Consider the following 22,044-nt stretch of genomic DNA (forward strand, 5'->3'; position numbering starts at 1 on the left):
GTCATACAGTGTTATTTCATTGGCTGTCATTCATTCAGGGTTTGAAGTGTAACTGCCTCGCAATCAAAGACTATTTGACATAAAGATGTTATAAATTAGGGTAAACAAAGTAAACACAGTTACTAAGCAAAGAACCAAAATATTGCTGTTGTTGTTGTTGCTGTGTTGGCAACTGACCAATCAAATAATCAGGAACCAACAATACACCTGGCAATTATATAGATCTGCTTTGCTTCAATCTCATTCATTCATTCGTTCATTTTCATTTTTGCCAATTTTTCCTCGTTGGCATGAGTTAGCTTCTTTATCTTTTACTTTTTTCAGTCATTGGACTATGGCCATACTGGAGTACCACCTTGAAGGGTTTTTAGTTGAACTAACTGATTCTCAGTACTTAGTTTTTTTAAAAGTCTCGTATTTACAAGGGGGTGCAGAAAAGTTCTTGGCTCTGGGTAAAAAAAAAATACAGGAGGATTGGTTAATTATGATTTTATTCAACATATTTCCCTCTCAGATTCACACATTGTGCAGTGGTCCTTCGATTTTTCTAAGCCCTGTAAAAGAACTTGAAAGGTTGGGACTCCAACCGGGCCTTTCGCATCACCCTTAAAACCAGGAACTTTTCAGCACCCCCTCATGTATGTATATGTATAGATATATATACATATACATGGAAAGTTTAAAAGAATTTTTAAACAAATAGCATGAGACCTTTTGGTTTTCTCTTCTCTCAAATTCTAGCCTTCCTGTTGTTTTAGATCTATGTATAGATGTATATATATATATATATATATATATATATATATATATATATATATATATATATATATATATATATATATATATATATGTAAGTATACTGTAAAGTATTAATATTTTTAATATATGATATATATATTATAAAAATATGTTAGTGTTATTTAATTTCTGAATGGTTTTGCTGCCATTTGTTTATGTAGTTTGATTTCTTTATCCATCAGTTTCTACTAAGATAGAGATAAGAGTAAAATTAATAACAGAGAAACGAAAATAAAACTTCGAAAGCAGCCTAAAGCGAAATAATTGAGAAAGACTTAAAAGTCAATGTAAGATCATAATCATGTAAAGTAAATATAACAAATAATTCAGAATCCTTCTCCAGTACCGAATCGATCCCAAAATCTAATCAGTTCGTGCCAGTCATAAAGCCAAACATCCCTGAAAGTTCCATCCGAATCCATCAAGCAGTTCTTGAGATATCTTGTTCACAGACAAACAAACAGACAAACAAATATGACTGGAAACAATACCTCTACCTTCACTAAGGTAGAGGTAATAATAATAATAATAATGATAATAATAATAATATTAATTCATTGTATGATAAGCACAAGACTTAAAGCTTTGGCAGATGGGGCTCGCTGACTCTAGTGCTCAGCTCATACTTAATTTATTGACCCTGAATGGATGAAAGCCAAAGATGACCTCAGCTGAATTTGAACTCAGAATGTAAAGATGGTTGAAATGTTGCTAAGCATTTTGCCAAGTGTGCTAATGGTTTTGCTAGTTTGCTGCCTTAAAACCCATGAATATATCAGATAAAAGAGCAGAGATAAGAAAGTTAGTTGAAGCAACGCCTTTGCAATATTTAGAAATAGACATATATAACATGTAAATACATGAAAATGGTTAATAACATTATATGAATATTTAATTAATACTTAAAAGAGGATTTAATACAAAAACAACAACAACAATTCTTTTTACTATAAGCACAAGATATAAAATTTTATGTTGATTCCAATGCTCAACTGGTACTTAATTTATTAATTCTTAAAGGATGAAAGGTAACACTGACCTCAGTAGAATTTGAACTCAGATTGTAAAACCAGAAGAAATTCCACTAAGTATTTTGTCCAGTTGGCTAGTGATTCTGCCAGCTGACAAAAATATGTCTTTGAAAACATTTGAGAAATTGAACAAATATAAGGAGCTAGAAGATGAAATCAGAAGAACGTAGCATCTCAAAGCAACAACATTATTTATCCTCATTGGGATACTTGGAATGACATCAAAAGAAGCAAACAAATATGTAGACCAAATCCTTGGCAGCTTCAAAATAAGTGAATTGCAAATAATAATACTTATGAGCACCTCTCATATTCTACATAAAAATCTCTCCATGTAAATGCAACCTAACACATTTTTTTTTCTCTCCCACAGACATCAATTGCATGAAACTTCACCTGTTAGCATCTTCGGATGCAAAACTTTGTTGTCCCTTGATGACTCTGGTTGAAACTTGGGTGCAACTTGTGTAAATTAAATCAGTGGTTCCTAAAGTGGGCGGTATTGCGCCCCTGGGGGGCAATGGAAAAGTGGGGTGATAATGGGGTAGCGATTCATGTAAAAACAACAAAATAACAGGTTCACTAGGTTAAGTTTTATTTATGAAATACAGTTGCTTTGAATTTGCTTCAGAAAGAGGTCTGTGTGATGGTTAGTTGGGGTGGGAGCACTAGGAATGTGGCCTGTGTGTCAAGGGGGCAACACCCTGAAAAAGTTTGGGAACCACTGAATTATAGCAAAGCCAAAACATAATAATAATAATAATAATAATAATAATAATAATAATAATAATAATAATAATAATAATAATAATGATGATGACGACAATAATTATAATAATACTGCCCTGGTGCGGTACCAGGCAGTGGCTCCCATGGGTTCTGATCAATACCACAGATTTGCTTGTCACTTGTTTGACCTTAACATGTTGAGCATGTCCCTTGGTGGTTGACGATATGTGCATCTCTGATCACAAGCAAAAGCAGTGGGGGAGCATCATAGCCATGTGTTGAGAGGAATTCTTTGGGGTTTGGATAATTTACCTTTGGAAACATGGGTGTTTCTTTCAACATCCTTAAACAACCTTTATTCAGGGACCTTTTGAGTGGGTGGGGTTTGTAACCTGAAGAAAATTCTTACTGGGCCCCACCTACAAGGTCATGCGCTGTTTATCTTGATATGAGATCACCATGTCACGCACACATGGCTGTGATGCATATGTCTGGTGTACCCTTATCAGACGGGCAGTCATGATGGGTATACTGGGCTTCGTATATGTTACTGCAGTGTCACTTTGATGGCATGCATTGCTCTCTCACTCAATATTAACAATAATAAAGCCAAATATAGCAACTTTTAGGAAAGACAAACAATAGTGCCTAATAATCGATGTGGTAGTGCCAGGTGATCATGAAAGGAAGGAAAAAGATTAATATGAAGACCTCAGAATTGAGATGTGCCAAGATGTGACAGCTACAAGAGTCAAACATAAAGGTTATCCTTGTTATCAGCAGAGCATTGGGTTCAATACCACCCAACCTGAAGAAACAACTGGAAACTTTAGGAATACTCTACAATCCATCTGTTTGAGGTCCTTGTTGTGACTTGACAGACAGTACAAACCCCGGTAGACAGAATATCTTCAATCAACAACATCATGATATTGGAAACTGTGCAACGTCTTCAGTAATAATAATAATGAGGATAATAATAAGAGCACTCAGTGAGTGCAAACCTCCACCAAAGCAATACTATTGTCCTCTCAATGATTAGCTGGAGATGATTTTTAAAATGAGAATATCTGAAATAAACTCGACTGCTCTCATAAATGAGAATATTAAAAATGAATCTGACTGCTCTTAAAAATTAAATAAAAAAAAACGGAAATATAATCCAGAATCCTTGTCTGGTACCTGATTGATCCCAATGGTAGTCATGGAATGTTAATGTGGATGTGTGGGCCATGTTTGTAATGCTGTGTGTTGTCTGCAGTGGGAACAGGGACAGTTTTCTCTATGAAGGCCTTTTTCAGTCTATCCACTGATATAGTGTCTTTACGACCATTAAGATCTATAGTGAAAAATGTATCCGTACGTGAAAGAAAACGGAAAGGACCTGCATACAGGAGCTGCAAAAGGGGCTGCAATAAGGGTGGAGCACTTGCAGTAAAACAGCACTGCTTGGAACAGCTCAAATACTCCGTATAGTGTTCAAAAAATAATGAGTATTACCTTAGTTCACTGGTAGTGAACAGCTGGCACTGTAGTACATCTCCAGTATTAGAAGCTGTGCAAAGACAATAAATAATAAATAATAATAATAGTGCCTCCCTAACATGCATAGTCAAGAAGGAAGATGGAAAAATATATATATACAATCTTCTTAATTGCAAAATAACTCAGCTATGGAAAATGAAGAAGATGAAGATAGTGCCAATTATTGTTGGGTCTTTGGGGACAGCATCAGAAGGTATCAAGAAGAATATCAAGGAAATTGGAAGAAAGTGCCCGGTAGAACTGTTACAAAAGGTTTGCCTCCTTGGCACAGCCAGAATAATCAGGAAAGCATTAGATAGTTGAAAAGAACAGATAGCATGCTACTGTAGGCTGCAGGCAGCATGCCCACTACACATGCAATACTTCAGGAGTTCCAACAAAACCTGAGTTAAAAAGAATAATTTTGAATTACTGTAGCAGTTACATATATAAGTTATTATTATAATTTTTTTAACTGGAAGCTAAATAAATTAATAACACTAGACAGGAAAGCAACAAAAATAATCACACCACCCAAAAATGAACACCACAAATATAATGAGTGAGGGAGCGGCAGCTGCTGAAATTTTAAATATCTACTGAAGGACAACTAAAACATACCTAATAAAGCATAAAGTAAAGTTAATATGTATAATTAGAAAATGTAAACGGAGAAAGAAACTATTTTCTCTTTTCAAAGAGGCCAATAAATGTTAAAGAAACACCAGAGTAACAAAGAATTGTTGTGAGAAGAGTGGAGAAATAACTTCAGAAACTATTAAAAGCTTTAAAAAATAAACAGAAAATTGGACTACAAATATTCAAGTGAAGATATTAGTAAGAAAGAGCAGCCAATATCTGATAACAGCAAACAAAGTGAAAATAGATAATAGAAAAGAAAAAAAAAGAAAACAAAAAATAAACTCAATACTGGCTGATAAATGGCAAGATTCATATTTGAGACTAAAGAGTTTTTCAATATAGCACAAGACTAAAGCTTTCTTATTTGAAACTATCAAAAGTGTATATAATGAAGCATAATACAAAAGGTAACTACAGAATATGCAGAGGTTGTGAAGAAACAACCAATCACATTGCAGACCAATCTAAAAAAAAAGATGATCTACACACACACACACACACACACACATGCAACTACATGGTTTTGTTTTCAGTTCCACTGCACAACACCTAACACAACTGTCTTTTATAACTGCAGGCCAACCAAAACTATATTTCTTTTCTCATGCAACATTTAAGATATAGTTATTTTAAATTGATTCTTTGTACATAGAGAAAACTGATTCTCCCAGTCTTGATTAGAAATTCTGGCAGGAAAACTTGCAAAGGGAAAATGAATTTTTTTTTTATCTAAAACACTCAATATCATTTGAATCTATACTACAATCTGGGATTAATATATCCAGTGATTTTAAGAGGTGTGAAAAAGATATTTTGTTTTAATACTATACTTTACACAAAAATTCTCCATGGGATTCATTCTTGTTGTTACCACTAATTTCTATAACTTTAGCATTTTCACCTCTTCTTTTCAAAGTTATTTCAATTTTCAGTCTTTTGTAATCCACACTCTAGAAAACATATTTCTGTAAAATGTTTGGGGTGGAGGTGAAATTTCTGAGGGTTCCACCCCACTCCAACCCCCATTTTCCAGATAAAAAGTGTTTTGTGGCATATTAGGACATCACTGTAATTCATTCAGCAGAAAAAAAAATTCCAATGATTCCGGTATTTCCAACTAAAAATAAGGGGATTGCAGCACATTAGGAAGTCAGGGTACTTGATTCCATGCAAAAAATCTAAGGTCTTTTTTTTGTTTTCTTAGTGATACTTATCAAAATTTACCATGTATACCCTTAAGAAGAATATTAATAAATTATCTTCACAAGTTAACAAGTTTTATCAAGAATATTTTTTATTAATCATAGAAACCATTAAATTCCTCATCACCCTCATCTGATACATCATAATCACATACAACCACTGACGGTTCATTATCATCAGAATCACCCTCATTGTAAGTTGCATCATCTTCTGTACCATCCATGTTGCTTATGCCACACTTTTTAAAGGCCTGTACAATCACTTCTTTCTTCACACCATTCCATAAATTCTTCACCTAGCCAGAAACTTCATTGATTGTTGGTTTCCTAACTTTCCCTGTTGGTGTTAGGTCGGAGTTACTCCCTTACAACCACTTACACCATTCATTCCTCACAAGTTTCACTACCATGGAGTATAGCTGTTCGTACACAAGCATCATAAATCAAACTTTCACTCTCAGAAGAGAGTCCTTTTGTTTTCAACAAACATAGCAGCTCTCTGAACTTTCACTATTCTATTCGTGTTCTAGAAATAATACTTTCAGAGCATTCACCTCCATTGCTAATTTGGTCACCTAGATAACAGAAAATATCTGCTACCTCAAGAGTGTCTCCTGGACATTTGAGAGAGTCTCTCTCTCTATATATATGTATGTATATTTATATTTAGGAATGTTTTACTATGACATAAAAGGGCTGCTTTAAAAAATTCATGGTACCTGCTAAAATTTGTTGATATTTTATTAGAGATTTTATGAGCAATTTATCATCATAGTCATTGTCATTTTAGCATTCACTTTTCCATGCTTGCATGGGTTGGATGGATTTTAATGAGGCAAATTTTCTATGGCTGGATGCACTTCCTGTCACTAACCCTCACCTGCTTCCAAGCAAGGTAATATTCCCCCATGGCCACATATGTTCATACAAAAGAGTAGAAATGAATGACACTGCTTGTATGGCAGTGACAATAATTTTATGACAATCATGGGATATCGAGACAAGCAGACACAGACATATGACAGGCTTCTTTCAGTTTCCATCTCCCAAATCTGCTCACAATGCTTTGGTTGGCCCACAGTTATAGTAGAAGACACTTGCCCAAGGTGCCATGCAGTGCAATTGAACTCATAACATAAATTACTTTTTTTTAACATGACTTTGTCAGAGAGCAGTTATCATTTAAGTAGCCTTCCAACATAAAAAAGGTTCCCCCTATCCTTGTCTTTTTTTTATGATAATGGTATTAGAGTCCCAATGCTGTAAGTCTTTATTCTGTTACCTATTTTGACATTGCTGTAATTTTAGACAATAATAGCACAAGTGTCACAAGATCATGCTTTCAGGTGAAGTTACTATTGTTACATTGTTGTGATTTCAGATAATGACACTGGTAGCATGATACAGTGATTGCACTATGAGAACAGGAACAAAATCTGGTTAAGGTCAACGATGGCAGATACACTTTTTAACAGATTTGTGCATGATGAGTGTTCAATGAACAAAGGTTGAGGAGGACAAACATGAACTCATTCAAAAAGAATTGATAAATTTGTGTGAACTTATTGAAAATGTGATATAAATAAATGTGATATATATAAATGTGTTATAAATCAGACAATGTTTCATGACGTATTAATATAATTTTTTTGAAGCATTGTCTGATGTATATGTATGACTTTCAGGTGTTTTAACACACAGTGCTATGAGGTAGTTATCTCTAAAGCACTATACCGCAGTGAACCAGTGAACAAGCAAAACATACATTGGGTACAAGTTAGACAAAGGGAAATTACTATGTAATTGTTCGTTATTAAGACAAAAGAGCTATTAGAATAAGAGTTAAATTAGGGGAAAAAACCAAAGGGGAGGAAGTAAAAAGAAAAGAAGTAAAATTGCCCATAGCAATCGCGTATGCACGCATGTACATACATACACATGCACGCATGTACATACAAACACATGCACGCATGTACATAGATACACATGCACGCATGCACACCCACACCAGACATTCGAGCGAGAGCGTTGCCAGTGCCGATGGACTGGCTCCTGTGCAGGTGGCAAGTAAAATACACCATTTTGAACGTGGCTGTTGCGAGTACCGCCTGACTGGCCTTCATGCTGGTGGCATGTAAAAGCACCCACTACACTCTCGGAGTGGTTGTTGGTGTTAGGAAGGGCATCCAGCTGTAGAAACTCTGCCAAATCAGATTGGAGCCCGGTGTCGCCTCCTGGTCCACCAGTCCTCAGTCAAATCATCCAACCCATGCTAGCATGGAAAGCGGACGTTAAACGACAATGATGATGATATACACACACACACACACACACACACACACACAAATATATATATATATATATATGTATGTATGTATGTATGTATATATGTGCGTGTGTGTGTGTATGTGTGTGTGTGTGTATGTGTGTGTGTATATGTATGTATATATATATATATATGTTTATATATGTATATATATATATATATATATATATATATATATATATGTATATTTATATACATATATATATAAGTAGGAAGGTAGATAAAACACAAATCCCTTCAGGTAGATGGCCCTGCTCGGTATGTAGAAAAGGAGTAGGTAGTAATTCTATAAGATGTACTCGGTGCAAGCTATGGACACATAAGAGGTGCAGCAATATCAAAGGCAGATTAACTACGAAGTTAGTTTTTGTATGTGACAGATGTTCAGGTGCAATAAACACTGTAAACAAACAGGAAATAACTTCTATCTCATTCCAGGGAGAAAAACTAGAGGTAGTCGATAGCTTCAGCTATCTGGGTGACCAAGTTAGTAGTGGGGGTGGGTGCACTGAAAGTGTAGCTGCTAGAATAAGAGTAGCCTGGGCAAAGTTTAGAGAGCTCTTACCCCTGCTGGCGACAAAGGAACTCTCACTCAGAGTAAAAGGCAGACTGTATGACGCATGCGTACGAACAGCCATGCTACATGGCAGTGAAACATGGGCTGTAACTGCTGAGGACATGCGTAAGCTCGCAAGGAATGAAGCCAGTATGCTCCGCTGGATGTGTAATGTCAGTGTGCATACTTGTCAGAGTGTAAGTATCTTGAGAGAAAAGCTGAACATAAGAAGCATCAGTTGTGGTGTGCAAGAGAGACGATTGCGCTGGTATGGACATGTGGTGAGAATGGATGAGAATAGCTGCATGAAAAAGTGCCACACCCTAACAGTTGAGGGAACCCGTGGAAGAGGTAGGCCCAGGAAGACCTGGGCTGAGGTGGTGAGGCAAGACCTTCGAACATTGGGCCTCTCCGAGGTGATGACTACTGACCGAGACCTTTGGAAATGTGCTGTGCGTGAGAAGACCCGGCAAGCCAAGTGAGATCGTTGCCAGTGCCCCTGGACTGGCTCTTGTGCGGGTGGCACATGGGATGCACCATTTTGAGCGTGGCCGTTGCCAGTACCGCCTGACTGGCCTTCATAGGATTTTCGAGCGAGACCGTTGCCAGTGCCGCTGGACTGGCTCTTGTGCGGGTGGCACATAAAAAACACCATTTTGAGCATGGCCGTTGCCAGTACCGCCTGACTGGCCCTCGTGCAGGTGACACGTAAAAGCACCCACTACACTCTCGGAGTGGTTGGCGTTAGGAAGGGCATCCAGCTGTAGAAACTCTGCCAAATTAGATTGGAGCCTGGTGTTGCCATCCGGTTTCACCAGTCCTCAGTCAAATCGTCCAACCCATACCAGCATGGAAAGCGGACGTTAAACGCTGATGATGATGATGATATACATACATATAAATATATATGTATATGTATATATATATACATATATATATATATGAATGTCTTAAATATATTTTTTTAAGGCCAATACAATGCAAGTTACAAAAAAAATTATTTACACAGGTTTTGTGGTTAGTACTGTTAGCTGGTATTTCAAAATATTTCAGAGTGAGGACCTCTTTTTCAGGAAATTTATAGCGAAAAGGTGTTGATGGCTGATTTTTTTGCTCTATAGTGTGCATGTATGATTGACAGACTCAAACAAGACCCAAGGCATTTGGAAATTTTCTTCCATAACAATTCTTTTAATGTTTAAGAAAACTAAAATAAAAAATTTATACATATATATATATATATATATATATATATATATAAGAAATTAAAGAAATATTATATAGTATATCATACATTATATGATATACACAAAGCAAACACACCTGTGTGATAAGAAGTTTGCTTTCCAACCACATGGTATCCACACACGCATGCACGCACATGCACACACACACACATGCACCTCATCATCATCATCATCATCATCATCATCATCATCATCATCATCATCATCATTCAACAGCCATTTTCTCTGTTGGCATAGGCAGGCTGGTTCAACAGGAATTGGTGAACCTGAAAACTGCACCAAACTGCAACCCAGTACTACCCTGGTTGCTATGCTTTCAGAGCAACCACTTCTCTAATTAATCACATCTCCTAGGTAACAAAAGCCATCAAATACTACAAGCCGGCCACCTGGAACCTTAAAAGAACCTATCTGCAGTGTAATCATAATACATCTAGTACATCTATCTCATACAAAGCTCAATTTCATTGTTAGTTTGTCAGTGACTTCAATATACATCTTTTGTGTCCATAGCTTACAATGAATACATCATATGCAGCTTATACCTACTCATTTTTTACATATCAATCAAGGGAGTTCCCCAAGGATACCAGGGTGGGTCTTGTCTTTTTCTTACTTATTAAAACTTTCATCTTTGCTAAGTTTACCTTAAGATCTCTTAATTCTAGGTTTAACTTCCATACCTGGAATTTCATCTCCAGTTCTCCTATAGCTTCAGTTATGAGGACTGTGCTAGTTTGTTGTGTGTAACAGATACAAGTCAAAACATCTATAAGAGCTATGTGGACTTATTTGTGGTTGCTGTTACTTAGTAGGACATGTGTTTTGATGCATAATGTCAGTATTATTACTGTAATCACAAGGTAGAACATCTTGCAAACAGGGAAGATTATCAGAAGAGTTTTGAGCACTTGATGGTTTATTGAAATCCTGTGAATATCTAACATTACAGGTAGTAACACACTACCTACATAAATTCTACCAGGAATAAGTTCAGTTGTGAGTCAAGATGATGATAGAAGATGAAAATATCAATCATACCTTGAGTGAGTGCAGTATACTAGAACGAAAAGAGTATATGCACAGGTATGACTGTGTAGATAAATGAGTGCATTGGGATGTTAGCTGAGTGTGTGGCTTCAAAATAACAGGGAAGTGGTATAAAGACAAACCAGAGGCTCTGATAGATAATGAGAATTACAGAGTCTTATGGGACTTCCCCATGAAGATTGACAATACTATTAAAGCAAGATGATTAGATATGATTATAGAAGACAAAATAAACAGTGTAAGATCAGAGACTTTGCAATTCTCTATGATAGCAGAGTTGATACCAAAGAGATTGAAAAAATTGAGAAATATTAGGAGTTTGTGAGAGAGTTGAAGAGACTGTAAAAGACTAAAACAACTATTATTCTTGTGATAATTGGTGCACTTGGCGCAACATCCAAAATGGAAGATAATGGAATTGAAACTTGCACTGGTGACCTACAGAAAAGGACCATCCTGTATTCTGCAAAAACCCCAAGAAAAATTCTTGAGATTTGAGACTTGTTGAGACCAAACCTCAAAATAAAAATAATTCCTCTGATTAAATTAGTACAACTGGTATTTATTTATTTATTGAACAGGAGTAGCTAAATGGCACAATCAACCTCACCAGCATTTGAACTCAAAATGCAAAGTTGGTAGAAATGTCGCAAAGTGTCCATGTATATTCATACATTTGCAAAAGATATATACATGCCTGTATAATGGAATCCACTTGTAAAGATCACTTTGGAACGAAGAGTTCTTGATAACGAAAACAAGCTGATAACATTAAAGAAATAAACATTTAGGGACCAAGTACTTTTGATAACAATATCTGGTTGATAACATTATTTGTTATAACAAGTGCATTTCACTGTAAATACATTCATAACATACTAGCAGAGATACCCGAGTTTCCTCAACATTAAAATGGCATACATTTTTATTGTTTTACTTCTTTCAGTCATGTGACTGTGGCCATGCTGGAGTCCAGCCATTGGTTGAACAAATCGACCAAAGAATTTATTTTTGTAAGTCTTGTACTTATTCCATCAGTGTCTTTTGCCAGACCACTAGGTTATAGGAATGTAAACACAGCAACATCAGCTGTCAAGCAATGGTGGAGGTACAAACACAGACATACACACAAATATACACATATATAGGACAGTCTTCTTTCAGTTTCTGCTTACAAAATGCATTCACAAAACTTTGGTCGGCCTGAGGCAATAATATAAATATGACAAATGATTGAGACTTTTGACAGTTTGCTGTACTTGAGAAGACTTGTTAAGCCAAGTGAAAACATAATTGTGGACAGTGCTGGTAATACGTAAAAGGCACCTGTGCCGGTGACATGTAAAAGGCACCCAGCATGCTCTGTGGGGTGTTTGATGTTAGGAAGGGCATCCAGCCATAGAAACCAAGCCAAAATCAGACTGGAACCTGGTACAGCTCTCTAGCTTGCCAGTTCCAGTCAAATCATCTAACCCATGCTAGCATGGAAAACAGATGCTAAAGGATGATGATAATGATGATGATGATATATATATATATATATATATATATATATATATATATATATATATATATATATATATATATATTGAATGATGTTAGGAAGGATATCAAGCCATAAACATTGTGCCAAACTGACAGTGGAGCTTGGTGCAGTACTCTGGCTTGCTAGCTCATGTCAGCCATCTGACCCATACCAGTATGAACATCAGATGTTAAATAATGATGATGATGTGTGTGTTCTCTCTTGAATTAGTCTCTTTATTATTGTTTCTTTTATTAGTTCCTACTATGACTGGCTCTCTTCCATTCCTCCTAGTTCTACCTCTTCCATTTCTTCTTCCTCTACCATCCTGCCACTCCAATTCACATCCTCACTTCTTTTAACCTTTCACCCTAATTCATCTGTCACCAGCCTCTCTTCCATTCACCTTCATGGTTATGTTGCTCTGAATGAATGAAAACAAGATAGACTAGTCAAGTCTCTTTAGTATTGCTGGGCACAAGGCAACTTGACTAGTGATGGTGTCATGATAAAGTTCATACAGTACACTCAGTAAAGTGGCTAACAACAGAATGATGACATTGTATAGTCAAGAGCAGCTGTTTGTCTTGTTGAAGACATGACAATCTCTCTGATGCTGATACCACAATATGTATCCAGTACACATTGTAAGCTAGTTAGAAAAAGCATCTAGCCATAAACACCAAGCTAAAAATGGAAACTACAAGCAAGACATGGGACCTCTGACCTACCAAGGGCAGTAACTTCAAATAATAACAAACTTGGGCCATGACAACCTGTCTAATTGATTTCAGTATAGAAAACATATGTAAAGTAACAATAATGATGACAACTGCTACCTGGACAAGTCATTAAAACCATTTAAGCATACATAGAGCTGTTATTTTCAGTATCGTTTATTTTTTTAATAATGTAGTTAACTATGAAATATCAAACGGTCTCAGTGTGCTTCTGTGACCTGACCACTGACACAGTACCACCACCACCACCACCACAAGTGTTGAAAATCAGTTATGGCCAGCTTTCATAAACCTCAGTTTTTTATTTCTCTTTTGTTTCATTTTAAGCATTAAAGTGATTAATGTCTTTAATGGCAGTTTGATGAACAAAGTAATTCATTTATGGTTTTGGTTAGTTGTGTTTTGTTAATTTTGGAGTTGTATTACTGTTGTTATAGCTTTCAAATAAAATTCCTAATTGTTTTCTTTCTCTTTCCCTCCCCTACTTGCCATTTTTTAAATATTTTGATTTTTTTAGTTTCTATTATCATTGTTATTATTATTAGTAATTCTATCTCATATTAAAGGGTGAAGAGTTGGAGATGTCATTCCTCATAATAAACTACCCCCTAGTAAGTTTATAATGTATGCCTATCACATAAGTAATATACTCTTGGATAATTACTATGTTACTTGCAAAACATTAAAAAAGAAACTTGATATTTGCATATAAAATATGTGTAACTGATCAAGATGGAGAATATCTGCAAACATGGGAAATATTGCTGTGACAGCTTTCAGACTAAGCATTAAATCAAGGTTCATACTTTTTTATGCAAACTGTTTCAGTTACTTGTCATAGCATTTTTGCATAGGGATGTATACATATGATATCTACATTGAGTCTAGTGATTGAACCATCATGTTTATCTAATGCATGCTAGTAAAATACAGATAAAGGTTTCTTTACAGTATATGCTCAACAAACCTTTCCCATATAAGCTGAAATATCTTCCCTGCATAATATTTAAAGATTTTAGTATACAAATTTTCTTTGTACATTATATAATATAATTTATTTCTTAGTTTGCAATAGTAAAGATTCATAGCTCCAAATATGCCATACCACCATTTAGTCATGGGCCATACAGTACATTGTTGGCATGTGGTGGTTAATTTTATTTAGTGCAATATTACAGACAGAACATGTACTTTCTCCACTGATATATATATGTGTATACATACACATACGTGTGTATATATGTATGCATATGTATCTGTGTCTCCTTATCATGACATCACATGATAAGTGAGTCTCCCCATCATACATCTTCATCAAAAATATGCCAAGTTTTGGGAAAATATTACTTTACTTGGAAGCAGGTGAGGGTTGGCAACAAAAGGAAACCAACCATAGAAAATTTGCTTCAACGGATTCTGTCTGATCCATGCAAGCATGGAAAAGTGGACATTAAAATGGTGATAATGTTGATAATAATGTCTTCTACGTATGCTGTGGATGCACAGAAATTCTTATGCAATTCTTTGCATTTTTGGTTTCTCTACACATTGTATGTCTATGTAGTTGAGTCTGACGTTTAAGTGTAATTAGTGTTCTCTTGAGAGAATGATGGCAGTATCTTCATAGATGAAGATCATGAAGAGTGACATGCACTCAAGTGGCTATGTAAATAGATCCTTGATGCTACGGAGCATTTCTTCCTGCCTGCACTTAGAAGTTTTAAAGTGGGAGTCAGTCGGTACAGTCCAATCCCTTTCGGAGGTCTGATAAAAGTGGCTTACTGAACTAAGATGGCTGCTGTGACCAGTAAGCTATAGGTTTTACACAAACCTGGGCACTAAACCGTTAGTCCATTAATTGCTAATTAATGAAGTTAATATTTTCATTAATGATTTAACTTTTAAGTTAAATTTGGAAATAATTATTGGATTAATTAACTTCCATTAACTCAGGTCCACTAACCCCAAAATTTCATAAAAACTGGAAAACATTTAAAAGTTTCTATTATTTTTAGATTTTTAATACACATGTAGAGCCTTAGCATATTTGATATAGTGCTATTAAATTTCGAATTGTGAGTTCAAAACGATATTTTATGTATTTGATATTTAAGCATTTTCTGTTTATGGATCATATAAATTTAACACACTCACTGGTCCGATTTCCACTCATTTACTTATTTATTTTTACTAAAATTTTCATTGTGCCTTGCAAACTTTTCAGTAGTCATTGACTCTGTCTGTTATCAGAACTACGTTCTTTTTCTTTGGTTTGTTTGTGTGCACGAGTGTCCGTTAGTGTGCGTGCACATACATATATGTATGTGTGTGTATGTATGTATATATGTATGTTATGTGTGTATGTATGTGTATGTATATATGCATTTATGTATGCATGTGTGCACGTTTGTATGTATGTACTCTGCATGTATGTAGTGTGTGTATATATATACATATATATATGTATGCATGTGTACACATTTGAATGTATGTATGTATCTATTCTGCATATTCTTGTGCTTGTGTGTTTATGTTTGTGTTCATGTTTGTGTGTTTGTGTGTGTGTGTGTGTGTGTGTGTTTGTGTGTGTTTATGCGTGTGTGTGTGTGTGTGTGTGTGTGTGTGTGTGTGTGCACCTCTGTCTCCTCGTGTGTGCATGTTTGTGTATGTGTTTGTGTATGAGTTTGTGTGACTATGTATGTGCATCTGTTAAAAATAGCAACCAATCTTGCCTTAAATCACATTCAACCATCTTTAAAAAGTAAGGCTCTATTGCATAATGTAGTCTAGCAGAGGATGTCTCTAAAGAGGATCACTGACTTGCTAGAAATAGCAACCATATCTCATTCAAATAACGCCTTACAATCTGAAAAAAAATGAAGTATGTATTGGGTAATGTAGTCTTAAATGCACTATGTCAAAAAAAAAAAAAACGACAGGATGTTCATATGTTGAATACTTTTGATCATAGACTTGATACAGAGTAAAGTTAGGGCATAACAACAACCACAACAATAACAACAACCTCAGTGCAGACAACCAGTGAGATACCCATTCTTTTTATCTGCTAGAAATAGCAGCAAAGTTCCCTCAGATTATGTCACTTCCATATTAACAATCTTTTGTTAATATGAGAAGTCAGTATCTGCTTTCTTATTTCTTTATTGCCCACAAGGGGCTAAACATAGAGGGGACAAACAAGGACAGACAAAGGGATTAAATCGATTACATCGACACCAGTGCATAACTGGTACTTAATTAATCGACCTCGAAAGGATGAAAGGTAAAGTCGACCACGGCGGAATTTGAACTCAGAATGTAAAGGCAGATGAAATACCGCTAAGCATTTCGCCCAGCGTGCTAATGTTTCTGCCAGTTCGCCACCTAGTCAGTATATGCTTTCTACCCACATGATTTTAGGTTCAGCTCCACTGCATAGCATCTTGAGTAAGTATCTTTTACTATAGCCACAGACCAATCAAAGCCTTGAGAGTTGATTTGCTTGATGGAAACTGAAAGAAGTATGTGCATGTGTGCATGTGTGTGTGTGTGTGTGTGTGTGTGTGTGTGTGTGTGTACGCATGCTGGGTGGTTGGTGTTAGGAAAGCATCCAGCCATAAAAACCATGCCAAAACAGACACAGAAGTCTGGTATGGGCCTCAGCCTGACCGGCTCCCGTCAAACTATCCAACCCATGCCAGCATGGAAGGCGGACATTAGACAATGAGGATGATGATGATGACATTGTGTGTTTGGTGTGTGAACATGGGTGTATGCATGTTTGTTGTCTTCTTGTCTTAGCTTAACATGATTATTACAAATGAATGTTGCTGTCATACAAGTCATGTTATTCATTTTCAATATTCTATAAAAACATTTTTTTATTTCAAAACATTGAAGACAATCAAGTATAATAAATTATGTTTTATGTCCACAACAGCACAAAGGAAGCAGTTTGAACTAGTAACCTTTTTTTCACTAATGGTGACTGGTGTTTTATATACCTAATTCTGGCGGTGAGCTGGCAGAAACGTTAGCGAGCCGGGCGAGATGCTTAGCGGTATTTCGTCTGCCGTTACGTTCTGAGTTCAAATTCCGCTGAGGTCGACTTTGCCTTTCATCCTTTCGGGGTCGATAGATAAAGTACCAGTTATGCACTGGGGTCGATGTAATCGACTTAATCCCTTTGTCTGTCCTTGTCTGTCCCTTCTATGTTTAGCCCCTTGTGGGCAGTAAAGAAATATATATACCTAATTCTGTCTTCTTTTATACTTGGTAAGACTTGAGACAATAAGGTTTATATATAACCATTTCTTAAAAGGTTGCATGGCTTAGAGTTAAGGGCCTTGCTTAAGGGCCAACAGCACAGTGACTGGGGTCCAACATGTAAGGAGTGAAAGATGTTTGATACATCTCAGCCATAAGCTACTATCACATAAATAACAAACAAAACCCTGAGATCTTGGCTCAAGGGAAATATTACTTTGCTTGGAAATAGGTAAGGGTTTGTAAAGGAATGGCATCTGGCCATAGAAAATCTGCTTCAGTAAACTCCATTCGATGTATGCATGCATAGACATTAAAACAATGGTGATGATGATGATGATATACAAAATGACATGACAGTCATGTTTGGAACATCTTTGGTTATGATGGCTACAACAGAAATGGGCAAGGTAAGAACTTAATATTCTTCTCTATAATTAATGGGTGTCATGTGAATCATAGGGTAAAAGGATAAAGACCCCCTTCAATCATGAATGACCATGGGATTGTACCTAGAAAGTTACCCTCCAAAGCACAAGTCCAGGCAAGGTTGTTTATGGAGGACCAGCAGTCGCCCATGCATACCAGCCCTTCCTTTCCACGCCACCGATCTTATCCGAGGGAAAGGCAAAGGGGCCAATACAGCTTGGCACCGGTGACATCACAACTCATTTCTACAGCTGAATGAAATGGAGCAACATGAAATAAAGTGTCTTGCTCAAGAACACAACACACACTGTGACTCGGAATTGAACTCACTACCTCATGATTGTGAGTCCAATGCTCTAAACACTGGAACCATGTGTCTTCACCAAGTGCATTATAGATCTGTGTTTAATGTTCATCATACTATTGATACGTATACAACTTTGAGGTGTATGTCTTTAGATGGTTGTTGTTGTTGTCACCACTGCTCTCACCATCATTATTATTGTCATCATTGTCGTTGTCAATATCATCATTGTTGTTATTTTAACATTCACTTTTCCATGCTTGCACTGCTTGGGCAAAGCTTATGAGGTAGATTTTTCTACAGCTAGATGCCTTTCCTGTCACCAACCCTTACTAATATTTCTCCATGGCTAAGGCAATGAGCTTAACTGCATTTTGTCCATCTTCACGTTCTGAGTTCAAACTTTGCCAAGGTCGATTTTGCCTTTCATCCCTTTTAGAGCCCATAAAATAAGTACCAGTCAAGTACTGGGGTTGATGTAATCAATTTCCCTGTACCCCCATCCCCACCCCTAAAAATTACTGGCCTCGTGTCAAAATTTGAAATCAATATTTCTCCATGATTAGACATGTTCTCACAGGATATAAAAATATTATATTTATTAGAATATTAGAAATGAATGACACTGCTTGTACGACTGACAATCATTTACAACTGTCACACAATGCCAAGACAAAGGGACACAAACATACAGACATGCAACCACACACACATACATGTACGCGCGAGCGCACACACACACACACACACACACAATAAAATCATACAAAATGCAAATCCTTAATTCATACACTACAAATGATTATGATATCTGGGTCTATATAAATCTGCAAGACCTTAAGATTTAAAGGAGGATAAACAACACAAGATACTTTCCTTCAAAACTTCGTTACTAAGTTGGTGGCTGGTCAAAATTTACTCTAAATTAAAACAAGAAAGAGAAAACATACTTACATACAGACATACATACATACATTCATGCATATATACATACATATATACATACATTCGTGCGTGCGTGCATGCATACATACACACATTGGGCTTCTTTCAGTTTCTGTCAACCAAATCCACTCATAAGGCTTTCATTAGCCTGAGGCTATAGTAGAGGACACTTGCCCAAAGGTGCCATGTACTGGGACTGAACTTGAGACTATGTGGTTGGGAAGCAAACTTCTTAACAACACAGCCATGCCTATGTCTATCCTAGAATAGATGGCATCCATAGGATAGATTGAAAGTAATATTTTAAAAACACGGAGTAAATGACAGATACACCCACAACACAGATGCATGAAGAGAACTGTTTAGTCAAATGAAAAGAAGTGAGAGAGACAGAGCAAGAGCAAGAGAGGGAGAGAGAGAGAGAGAGAGAGAGAGAGAGAGAGAGAGAGAGAGAGAGAGAGAGAGAGAGGAGATGAAAAATGTAAAATAGTCAAACTCACCAGAAAAAATTTGGACAATGTAACTGGATATAGAATTATCATACTTTAGCCTGTTTTTAGCAAACAAGACCAAGTTTGCGGTAATACTGTAATAGGTGAGTCTTTCACATAATTCCATTATCAAAATACATATCACCGACAGCAATATTATTTTGTTAGACCGATTTTCTTTTTCCTCAGAAGGAGACTCTTCACTTTCAAGTGGTATGATCTTGATAGATTTCTTCATTCTATTATCCCTATTTCTACACAAACTGATGTACTAAATAAGTTTAACAAAGAACTAGAAAAATGGTAAATAAAAAAAAATATCAAAATTAAAATTCTTTAAAGCATACAATTTAGTTTTACTTTTTAAATTTTTGTCTATTTTGTTAATGTACTATTAGTGTAGTTTCTATCGTTATATTTTAATGTTATTGCTAGTGTCATTAACGTATTAATTAGTGTTGTTATTATTGTTATCCATTAATGTTGTAATTGTTTTGCATCTTTTCTTTTTCTTTTTGATGTTTCTGTTTGTTCTTCTTTAGACTTTTTTTCCCATTCTTTCTTCTTCCATTTACTTTAGATAATTCTCCTGGTGACCTGTTGTTGCTGTGGTAGTGGCAATAATGGTGGAGGTGGTGATTGTAGTGGCAGTGGTGTGGAGATAGGCAACAAGAGATAACACTCAGACAAAGAGGACTGAGAAATAATAAGAGAATGAATTTTAAAAAAATGGAGAGTAAGTTAGATTTAGAGAGAGGAAGATTCACATTCAGAGAGAGAGAGAGAGCAAACACTAGAAAGACAGAGAGAAAGAGAGGGGGAGAGGGAGAGAGAAAAAGAGAGGTGGAGAGAGAAGGAGAGAGAAAAAGAGAGGTGTTGAAAAAGGGGTGGCCTTTGTTCAGTTTGAAGATTGTATGCGATAGTCCACAATAATTGAGGTAAAAAGACAGGTAGAAATATGCAAATAGATAGATAGGCCAATGGTCTGCTTACATGATTTATTTATTCAACATATATATATATATATATATACCTACCCTACACACGTACACACTCACATATGGATATATCTGTGTGTGTGTGTGTGTGTGTGTGTGTGTGTATCTTTACATATACATATATATTTGTGTGTGTGTATGTATGTAGATAGATAGATAGATAGATAGGTAGGTAGGTAGGTAGGCAGGTAGGTAGGTAGGTATTGGGTGGGTAGACAGGTGGGTGAGGTATAGGTAGGTAGGTAAGTAGGTAAGTAAGTAGGTTGATAGATAGATAGATAAATAGATAGATAGATAGATAGATAGATAGATAGATAGATAGATAGATAGATAGACAGACAGATAGATAGATAGATAGATAGATAGATAGATAGATAGATAGACAGACAGATAGATAGATAGATAGATAGATAGATAGATAGGTTTCTTTATTAGCCACACAGGGCTCAACACAGAGGGGACAAAATACAAATGTAGAGTTTTTCTTTTCGAGGGGGTCGAAAACAAAGCAGAAAAAAAAACAAAAGTGGGGACAACGATGAAAAAAAAACAAAAAAAACAAAAAAAAAAAAAAAAAAAACATCGCAAAACGTTTGGGGTATTTACAAAAAATACGAAAAATACAAAAAATTCCCAATAAATGGGGAGGTTATCCGTGGAAAGAAAAACCTACGAAAAGACCACGGTAACCTCGGTCTTTAGCGTCACAGTTTGTTAAATAAAATTTCTCTGTTTACAAAATTTTAAAACGTTTTATAGAATCATGGTCAAGGTGGCTTCGTCATTTATACGTGCCATTCTTGCTACATGTATCCATCTTTTTTCGAAACATTTGCTAGACAACACTTGCCTCTCTACTCTCACCTTCCTTTTCAAGTGATACTTGAAAAAGTTGATGAGAGATTGACCAGAGAGGAAAGTGTTTGTCTCTAATCCTTTCAGACGCGTCCACCAGATGCATTCTTTCGCCATAGCCACAAGTACGATAAATACAGCTCTACCTTCCCGTTTAAAGGAAGGAGGCGTGACGATATTGACGATAGACTCGGTTGATAAACCGACTCGTCCCACACGCGACAGCAGTCGTTCGACATAAGCCCACAGCTCCGAAATCGTTGGACACTGCACGAGTGCGTGCAGAACGGTTTCGTCGCTCTGACCGCATCTCGGGCAGGTCGGCCCCGCATTTCGCGAACCGTGTCTATAGAGCTTATCCCGAACGGGTAGCGCTTCTCGGTAGC

The 22,044-nt window shown here is 36.3% G+C and overlaps 1 protein-coding gene across 2 annotated transcripts in view; it reads right to left on the reverse strand.

Moving 5' to 3' along the window:
• Positions 1-21,378, reverse strand: part of LOC106868850 (solute carrier family 15 member 4) — a 57,322-nt gene extending 35,944 nt beyond the window's left edge. The window contains exons 1-2 of one of the 2 annotated variants that reach the window (XM_052969816.2): positions 19,815-20,433; positions 4,059-4,113 (exon numbers count right to left, since the gene is read on the reverse strand). Coding sequence is in view for 1 of the 2 variants with exons in the window: in XM_014914291.3 (XP_014769777.1) it covers positions 19,815-20,043 (229 nt within the window). In the remaining variant the exon portion in view is untranslated. Of the gene's footprint in view, positions 1-4,058; positions 4,114-19,814 lie in introns of both variants that reach the window. The other variant, XM_014914291.3, reaches the window with a different exon arrangement.
• Between the last annotated feature and the right edge of the window lie 666 nt (positions 21,379-22,044).

The sequence above is a fragment of the Octopus bimaculoides genome, chromosome 7 (genome assembly GCF_046866305.1).
Source record: "Octopus bimaculoides isolate indiv1 chromosome 7, ASM4686630v1, whole genome shotgun sequence".
NCBI lineage: Eukaryota > Metazoa > Mollusca > Cephalopoda > Octopoda > Octopodidae > Octopus > Octopus bimaculoides.